A 10,500-nucleotide genomic window follows, 5' to 3' on the forward strand; every position below is an offset into this window, starting at 1 on the left:
TGCTCAAAAGCATGGCTTGTACCAACTGCTCGAAAGTCATAAATGATTCTGAGCGAATCACCTGTCGTGGGTATTGCGGAAATTCGTTTCACATGATATGTGTCAAGTTGGATTATGACGTTCGTGATGTTCTGGGAATCCACTCACGGAATATATTCTGGATGTGTAACGGATGTGCTGATTTGTTTTGTAACGATAATTTCCGCAGAATGTCTTCGCGTTGTTGCGACAATGCAATGCCCGACGACAATTCTCTGAAATCATTAAAGGATGACATAGTTGATTTAAAAGATGTCGTTAAAGCTCTCTCGGTTAAAGTCGACACAAAACCGCTATCTCCAACGGTAAATACACCTTGGACAGGGATTGCTGCATATAATCCCGTTCCAAACACTCCTAAGCGCAAGCGTGAAGATGATCCGCTCAAAGCAAAAATCACTAATATTCGTGGAGCAAAAGCTGCGTTTGAAACGATAAAAACAGTATCACCACCTGAGGAGCTGTTATGGGTCTACTTGTCTGCATTTGATCCCAGCACGACGGACGATGAAGTTTCTAGACTTGTGAAAGATTGTCTGGGAAAGGATATGCAACCAAAAATAGTTCGCCTAGTTCCTAAGGATAAGGATCTCTCATCGCTGAGCTTCATCACCTTCAAAGTTGGCGTTAGCAAATCATGCAGGGATAAGGCTCTGTCCAAAGACTCTTGGCCGGAGAACATCTACTTTCGTGAATTTGTGACCAATTCAAAAATTCAACGGCCTATCATCAGGATCGCTGCGAAGAAGAATCCATCTGGTGGTGGACAGTAGCGCCAAGCTATCCCGGATGAACTCGTCTGTCTAATTTCATGTTCCTCGGTGAGCGACATCGAACTACCTGGCGAATCGGCAACTTCTTCTGTGTCAGGTAAAGCCAAGAAGGGTATATGTCCTTCCGAAGCACTTCAAGATGCTGCACACCCTCAATGTAAATTTCACTTACAGTCTGCTGATGAACACTACTCAACCGACTCTACCGCTCCAGCGAACCTTCAATGTCAAAATGATAATTTCGATCGCATCGCATCTGTCCGCTCAGTATGCCTCCCATTTCAGTCAGCCGCTGGACGCACCAGTTATGACGCAGTCATTCCCTCCGTATCGCAGCTTGTTCCCCTTCCTGACAACAGTACATCCTGCTCTCCCCGCGCTATTTGCGGTGATAGTGATCATCGAGCCCACAGTCCTGAAACTTGGAATGCAGCACGACACCTCTCACATGACACTGATGGTTTGCGGATTTACTATCAGAACGCGAGAGGGCTTAAGACGAAAATTGATGACGTGTATTTAGCTCCTGTGGACGGTGACTACGATGTTTGCGTCTTCACCGAAACATGGCTCGATGCGCGTATAACATCAGTGCAGCTTTTCGGCGATGCTTACACCGTATACCGTGCGGACCGAAATAGTGGCAACAGTATTCGCGGACGTGGAGGAGGAGTTTTGATTGCTGTTTCCACCGCATTTGCCTCATGTGAGATTGATGTAGGTAGTTTAACCAGTGTTGAGGCTGTTTGGGTTAGAATTACAACTCCATCGAGGAACTTTTATATTGGTGCTGTCTATATTCCTCCTGAAAAGCGACTCGACTGCAATATCATGCAACTTCACATGGATGCTGTGAATAACGCTTCTTCACAAGCTGGCGCGGATGGCGTGATGATTGTCCTTGGTGATTTCAATCAGCCAGGACTCATTTGGGTGCCGTCACGACACGGATACGCTTACCCGGACCCGATTGCTTCGACAACCAACATCGCCAGTCGTTTGCTACTGGACGGATTTGCTTTCAACGGGCTAAGTCAAGTAAGCATGATTCCTAACCACCAGTCACGCTTTTTGGATCTCGTCTTTGTTAGTGAAACTATTATACCTGTATGTTCCGTCAATGAAGCATCCAGCGTGATTGTTCCACTTGACAACTTTCATCCCGCGCTTGAAATCTCAATTGGCACTATTCGATCAGTTCAGTATGTAGAAACTCTTTCTGTCGACCGTCTCAACTTTCGCAAAACTGATTTTGTAAAGCTGCGCAGTTCTCTGTCGCAAATTGATTGGAGTGTACTGCATGCCCAAGTGAGTGTTAATGCTGCAGTTGCCATCTACAAGCGACTACTACTGAACTGTGTTGAGACCTCAGTGCCTAAATGTCAGCCTCCTAGCAAGCCACCCTGGTCAAACAGCACTCTTCGAAAGCTAAAACGTACTCGAGAAAAAACCCTACGTGCGTACACAAATCGACGGTGTCCTCTTTCTAAGCGCATGCTCACTTTAGCCAGTAATGAGTATCGTTGTTACAACAAGCTTCTGTACAAACGCTATGTAAACCGCATCCAGAATAATCTACGCCGAAACCCGAAGGGCTTTTGGTCATTTGTCAACACGAAGCGTAAAGAAACTGGACTTCCATCAAGGATGCTTTACGACGGCGAAGAAGCTACGACAACTGTGGCGAAATGTACGCTGTTTACCAGATTCTTCTCGAGTGTTTTTTCAACTGACTCGCCAACCGCAAACGAACTCGAAAATGCCTCTCGCGACGTTCCTGCTTGTGCTGTTGATTTGGATGTGTTTACTGTCTCTGAACAAATGGTTATATCTGCAATTCGGAAAACCAAGTCATCTTATGCACCCGGCCTCAGTGCTATACCTTCAACTGTATTGAAAAAATGTTCGGACTTACTTGTAACACCACTTGCATATATTTTTAACCTATCGCTTCAGCAGCAAACGTTTCCTGAGGATTGGAAATGCTCAGTTATGTTCCCGGTATTCAAGAAAGGTGACAAACGCAAAATAGCGAACTATCGCGGAATCTCTTCGCTAGGAGTCGAATCTAAAGTTTTTGAATCAATTATCAACGAGGCGTTATTTTCTGCTTGTCGACACTACATTAGTACATCTCAACACGGATTTTTCCCAGGACGTTCAGTCGAGACGAATCTCGTCTGCTTTACGTCATTTTGCACGGAACAAATGTCTAAGAAATTGCAGGTGGATACTATTTACACTGATCTGAAGGCAGCTTTTGATAGAGTTAATCATGAGATACTGATAACAAAGCTTGATAAGCTAGGGTGTTCTACTAGATTCTGCCATTGGCTTCGATCCTACCTTGTGCACCGTGAAATCGTTGTTCAAATTGGCGATATTGTTTCAGAATCCTTTTTCAACACTTCCGGAGTTCCTCAAGGTAGTACGCTAGGTCCACTACTTTTTTCACTGTTCGTGAACGATGCGGTTTTCGTTCTAAGCCGTGGAGGAAAGCTGTTTTTTGCCGACGACTTAAAATTTTTTCTTGTTATACGGAATGAAGCCGATTGCCGTGAGCTACAGCATCTTATTGACACCTTTTATAGCTGGTGTGTAAGAAACATGATGGTCCTTAGCGTTGCAAAATGTTTTGTCATCAGCTATTATAGAACGAGAAATCTGGTTACCTTCAACTATAACATCGCAGGAACTCTACTACAACGCGTTGACCACGTGAAGGATCTAGGAGTCATTCTTGATGATAAGCTAACGTATACTCATCACGTCTCAGCGACCATCGACAGAGCCAATCGTTTGCTGGGATTTATTTTCAAAATATCCAACGAATTTCGGGATCCTCTATGCTTCAAGGCTCTTTATTGCTCATTGGTGCGCCCGCAGTTGGAATTTGCAAACGTCGTTTGGTGCCCGTATCAAGCTACGTGGAGTCTTAGGATCGAAGCAGTCCAGCGTAAATTCATACGATATGCGTTACGTGAATTGCCGTGGAACGATCCATTAAACCTGCCACCGTACGAGGACCGTTGTCGTCTTTTAGGACTTAATACTTTAACACGCCGGAGACATGCAGAGCAAGCTACCTTCGTGTCAAAGATTCTGCTGGCTGAATATGATGATCCGGAGCTACTAGCGCAAATCAACCTCTACGCGCCTACCCGTTCTCTTCGCCCTCGAGCCCTGCTGCATTCTGAAATGCGCAGCACTAACTACGCTACCAATAGTCCAATTTTAGCAATGAGTCGTCGTTTCAACGAGTTTGCTGAAATTTTCGACTTCGTCATGAACTCTTCGCAGTTTCGTCGTCGTGTATTGTCACTATTTTAATTATGTTTAGTTTACCTTAGTTTAGTATAGTTCATTAAGACAAATTGTCAGTTGGACTTTTTTTATACAAATACAATACAATACAAATACAAAATGTCTGTGTGTATGTATGTGTGTATGTATGTGTGTGTTAAAATAAAGTCACTCAATTTTCTCAGAGATGGCTGAACCGATTTGCACAAACTCTGTTTCAAATCAACGGTATAACACTCCCATAAGACGCTATTGAATTTTTAGTTGATCTGACTTCTGGTTCATTGCCAAAATAAAAAATGTAATTCAGCTATTTTCTTTGCACCTCTACCAATATTTAACACAAGTCCGATGATATGGTAAAGGGGTGTACTTGTTCTATAGGAACACATTACGAGGACAATCTACAGGCACGTTCCTGTCTTGCGACACGAACAGCCTTCCGGAGCACAAGCAGATTCTGTTTCAGCTCCTTGTTGATATTTTGCTTCGTGTTAGTGAACTCGATTATAGTATCGAGCTGCTCCACCACTTTACGCATCGCGGTTAGTGGCACGTCCAGCGCGTTGGTAGGGCTATTTTCTACCACTGCTGAAGGGTCACTGGTGCTGCCGGATGCAGTCCCCGTCGCTCCACTACTCTCCCCACTGGGGGAGACCTCATCAAACCACCTGTGGCAAAGGGGTTCGCCACCTCTGTTTGTTTGTTTTTATTATTTTTCACGTCGCTCATTGATCCCACGAGTCGCGCGAGAAAGAAAGGTCCGCCACGCCAGAGATCCGCAGTAACGTGGTAATGGACACTTACTGTGGGGGTTGCCCAGATACCCCACAGGCTCCGTTAACGATCGAGCATCTTTTTCATCCCCTCGATCACTCATCCTTCGGCACGGGTCGCTTCACGCCTTGGACTTGGGGTTGTGCCCTTTACGTGGTGACCGCGGCCCAGATCATCACAACCATCCTCCTTTACCAGGGCTTTGGACCTGTAGCTCTGGTTCTCAATAGTTCCAACTACGTAGGTTATTACAGACATGCTACTATTGAGATCCGTTATTCGCTAACGGAGTTATGTAAATGTAAAGAATTCGCTCAAACTTTCAAGATTTTTTTCCGAGGCTCGGAGGGCCGAGTCTTATATACCAATCGACTCAGCTCGACGATTTGGGACAATGTCTGTGGGTATGTGTGTGTATGTGTGTATGTAACGGACAATCTCTCCTTCGTGCTTCTCAGCAATGACTGAGCCGATCTTAACCCAAACAATTTTGAATGAAAGGCCTATCAGCCAGACAGAACGCTATTAATTTGTTTTTGATTCTGATGTTTAGTTACAAAGACATGAATGTTTGAATGTGTAAAAATGGCGCTTTTGCAGTTTTTTTAAATTATCTACCGAAATTGACAATATAGATAAAAACTTTATATATTTTTAGATAGCTCATACGAATACCTTTCGAACGAACTATAGATTGTCGAAATTAGACTATTACAAAAGAGGTATTTAACATGAAATACTGACGAAAGATTTTTACCATTTCCCATAGCCCGAAATGGGATCAAAATCATGCAATCTATTATTAACGCCAAAACGGTTAGTTTTAGGTCAATAGTATCTTCGGAGATTTAATGAATGCAATATTCCCTTTCTTTTGGTCAGGTTTTTTTTGCGGATTAATCCCCCTACGAGTGAGATATTTTCATAAATTTTCTTGGAAGTGATTGTATTGAAATGATGGCTTCAGGAAATTTGTAGCTCTTACTTTTGCGAATAACTTTACGGAAAGCATGAAATATCTATTTTGAATACTTTAAAAGTTATGGCTTGTTGTTTATGGATTACCCTTTGTCGCCTATTTATTTTTCAATATATTAGTAATGTATTTAAATTATTTATTTATTTGATTTCATCTTTGCGACTTGCGCATACAGATTACTTCTTAACCTAAGAACATTCGACGTACAACAAATAGATAACGAAATTAGTAGTTCCAACTTGCACGGTCATATTTGTTTAACGCTTGAAATTAAATAAGTTTAATGCTTTGATGATTTATACATACGCATATGGTATGCGTGCCACTTGTCCCTGCCAAAATGCAGTGTTTTGGACGATTACTAGCGAACATGGAAAATCCTATTTTAATATCAGGATAAGTATTATTGAAGATAGAATACGCCTCCTGCAAGTTACACAAAACTAATCTTCTCTGTACGTAAATTTTGCCTTCTTTTTCTAAAGATTTATTTGAAATGGCTCAATGCGTTAGCACAACTGAGCCGTGGGCCTTTTAATGTTTTACAATAAGTTATTGAAGATAGAATTCGCCTCCTGCAAGTTACACAAAACTAATCTTCTCTGTACGTAAATTTTGCCTTCTTTTTCTAAAGATTTATTTGAAACGGCTCAATGCGTTAGCACAACTGAGCCGTGGGTCTTTTAATGTTTTACAATAAGTAAAAAAAATGCTATGAATGTCGGTCTTCCAAATCTTTTTGGCGCAGTTTGCTGCTGCGTGTTGAGATCCTTTTCTTTGTTGGTGAAGCCGCTTGGTGGTCAATCAGTCTGCCTTCTCTCGCGTTATCGTTCCCGTCCATGTCATCATCGGTACTGATTTCTTGCTGTTCACGATCAGAGGTTCTTATTTGTTTCTTGTTCTTACGGGTCGCTGTTGTAAATCCGTCTTCATCGGTATTTTATTCTTTATTAGCGATGCTAGTTGTTGGTTTGGGAGCGGTTGTCGTGGTCGTTGTACCTGCATTATTGGTTAATTATATCGTTGTTTTTGGTTTAACTGAAGGTGTCGGTGGCTGCTTGTTAGAATTGGCTGTAGTAGATGAGTTTTGACTAGTTGCTTCGGCGCATGTTTTTCCGTAGTGGGCTGTATGGTTACAGAATTGGCATGTTGGGGTCTGCCCGGGATATGTGATAAGTGTTGTTTGCTTATAGGTCACGCCATCCTTCGGTGATTTGCATTCGATAGTCATGTAAGAAGGTATTGATTTAGTCACTCGTATCCTCACAATACGAACGCCGTAATCTTTCTTAGTGCGCGGGGCCAAATCATGGATACGTACGTCCACCATGTCATTTTCCATATGCACCGGGATCTTGATTCTGGTGTTATTAAACTCGACCTCGTGTTGCATGTTGTTCTTTTCAATGAAGTTTTCTGCCTGTGCTAAACTTATAAACGTGATCAAAACACAGTTTTTATCGTGATGTAGCTGAATGTACGTAGCTTCCGCGAGATTAAGCTCCATTTTAACTTTAACTAATTGCTCCACTTCTTGAACTGTGGGTCAAACACGAGTTTTATTAAAGTTTATCGAAATCGTGTGATCCCGTAACACAGGCATTTTTGTTTCATTTGGCAAACTCATTTCACTCAGTAGCCGGGGGTAACAATACAATATTGTTTGTGCACTGATATGATATGGACTGCTTGTGCGATAGGCACTGATCGGCTTGTAGGTAGAATTGACAGTTTCACTTGTGCGGGACAATTTTTAGCCTCTGCTGAATTTTACCTTCTTTATTGTTTGATATCAAATAATCTCTTTTCCCTGCACAGACGCGACTTACATCGTCACTATTATAAAAATTCGTAACACATGTTATCGTTTCTCTTCCTGTTGCAGCAGAGCTTAAACTCTTTTCAGGCACCACCATTATTCCTTTCTCTTGCTGCAATGTATTTGCCTTGTTGGCCATATATTGAGAAACATTGAACTCCTGCATAATTCTATATGTAATCCAACTTTTGGGAAGTGTAGTTAAAATCCTATATCACTCATTGCTGTTTCTTTATATTTCTCCTTAAGTTGTGTAAGAATTTCATTATCGTCCGACCAAGATGCGTTGTAAGTGGTAACGATCGATTTAGAACTGGATGCTTCCAACGACTCTGAAAATACATATGATAGATTGAATATCAGAAAAAATCATACAGATAATTTCTTTTTTATTATTTACCTTGGTAGTAAAATGGAACGAATCCGGAATGGCGGCCAATGTTTCGAAGGACCCTGATAAAAGGTTTCAAAGAACAAGATTTCGTGTTCGTAGTTTGAAGAAAAGAATTGAAATTTAAAAAATAATCATGTCATATTTTCGATAATATTCCTGGAACAGCGGTTCTCGATGGTCCTGCAACGGCTTTTTCGGTCTCGGGATCGTTTGGTTCGTATAGTTTATTGTAGCAACGAAAACTAATGAAGGGGCTGCTCTCATCTATTTTCATCTTTTTTTTCATTGCACACTCGTACAATTTATTGGTGAGTTTTCTGATACGCGTACTCAACATCCGAATACCACAAACTGAACATTTACGTTTCATTTTAAGAGATTCTTCAATTGGATTGTTGTTGTAGGAAACTCTGTTTTCTGGCTGACAATTTCATTAAAACATTCAAAAAATTTACCTATGTCTTCAACTTGCTTGCGACAAAAGCTATGAAACAAACCCGAAATACAGATAAAAATTCCCTACCTACCCAAAAACTATCTGCTAGTCATACCAACCATGTCCTTTTGATCAGCAAATAGGTTGAATAATCTTTCTTGAAATCCGAGCAACACTCCCAATCTAGCTAAAGTGTTCGCTCGGTGAAAATATTTTGAACGCGAGGGGAGGGCAGGATCTGAAATGTGTGAATGTTTTTCTACATGGTTAATGGACAGCTCCCAGGTTGAAACGAATGTTGCACCCAGCTTGTAAGTAAATCATAAATTTATTTATTCACAGCTGCTGTGACTCGCTGTAAGTGTATGGTGAACTACCATGCGGTTACATAGTTTCCATGCATGTGGGGTTTATACATAGAATTTTTATTTTCAAAACATTATATCTCCGAAACCTCTAGATCTGGTTCAAAAATATGTTTAGAGATGTTGTGTAGAATTGAATGATCTTTCAAAAAAAACTATAAAACTATGGAGTATTCAAGGTCCCTCGCATTGAAAATCAAGAAAATCAATTTAATGCGTATTTTGTTCGTACAAAACTCAATATTTTTTAATGTTCATATTTTTTTCTTGTTTTGAATTTTAAAAAAAATCAACTTTTGAAAAATCACGATTTTTTGAACCCGTCTAACGTGGAAAGGGACACCCTAATGTCGAAATAAAAAATATGTATCTAATATTTTTCGGTAAGTAACGATTCTACCAAATATTGCAGAATTCTGAGAGATCGTATAACTTTTTAGCATGGAATTGCTGTATATATATATATATATATATATATATATATATATATATATATATATATATATATATATATATATATATATATATATATATATATATATATATATATATATATATATATATATATATATATATATATATATATATATATATATATATATATATATATATATATATATATATATATATATATATATATATATATATATATATATAGTTTCTGTTTGGCCGTTGTACGATATTGCCGCTCGTATCCGCTGTGTCTTGAAAATTGTTGAATTTGAGTTCCCATTGTCTTTTATTGTGATTGATGTGAAGTATCAATAAGTTAACGTAGTATTACATGTATCGTTCAACGACATATTAAATTGTCAACGGTAATAAGCGATTTAAAGTGACATCTGCGACTATATTCATCAATACGACCCGCACGCTTGCCTGTAACAATAGAACAAAACGCTTTAACGAAAAAGGCACCTAAATCGTCGAGATGATCTGCAGTAAGTGTGCTCTGTATATTTCACCGGACGTTGAAATCATCGTATGCGGTGGATTTTGCGCTGATGAATATCATGCAGCATGTGCCGCGTTAACTATAGCAGAAGTGATGAGCTGTAACAAGCATCAAAATATCCATTGGATTTGTACACCATGCACGGAAATTATGGATGATGAATACTACTATCAGACGCTGCTGCGGTCATTCCTACCCGCGCCCCTTCTATTGCTGTTCACACACAATCCCAAACGGGAGAATGTGAATCGGGATTACTGACGGAGATATGCGAAATGAAAAAACAAATTGGTGATATTCAGCAAGCTCTAGCCGAAATCACACAAACGCGCGCTGGTCTGTCTGCAAGAGAGGACTCTCTATCCGTTATTTCATCTCCCTTATCGTCCACGAGGTTAATGCAAGGTACCCGAAATTCCTTAAATTACGCTCATTCCCCGCCGTCGAGTACTTCTGCTGACGTATCTCTATGTTGGCTGTTCTTCACACGGGCCAAAAACACCGTGACCGAAAAAGACGTCTCCGATATGATCACTCGCTCACTCGGGCCTACAACAGTGGTCGTGAAAAAATTGGTGCCTGCATGGAAGGAAGTATCTACGATGCCTTTTATTTCTTACAAAGTGGGAGTAGATGCAAAATTGAAACGAATCGCATTAT

At 40.4% G+C, this 10,500-nt stretch overlaps 2 protein-coding genes across 3 annotated transcripts in view; both read left to right on the plus strand.

Moving 5' to 3' along the window:
* LOC131689268 (voltage-gated potassium channel subunit beta-2) overlaps positions 1 to 10,500 on the plus strand; it is a 1,724,569-nt gene that overhangs the window by 863,254 nt on the left and 850,815 nt on the right. The window lies entirely within an intron of this gene.
* On the plus strand, positions 840 to 1,789 carry LOC131689272 (uncharacterized). The gene is made up of 2 exons (XM_058974253.1): positions 840 to 909; positions 987 to 1,789. The coding sequence occupies exons 1-2, from the start codon at positions 851 to 853 to the stop codon at positions 1,333 to 1,335; spliced, it is 408 nt and encodes a 135-aa protein (XP_058830236.1). The 5' UTR covers positions 840 to 850; the 3' UTR covers positions 1,336 to 1,789.

The sequence above is a fragment of the Topomyia yanbarensis genome, chromosome 3, assembly GCF_030247195.1.
Source record: "Topomyia yanbarensis strain Yona2022 chromosome 3, ASM3024719v1, whole genome shotgun sequence".
In the NCBI taxonomy this organism is placed as follows: Eukaryota; Metazoa; Arthropoda; class Insecta; order Diptera; family Culicidae; genus Topomyia; species Topomyia yanbarensis.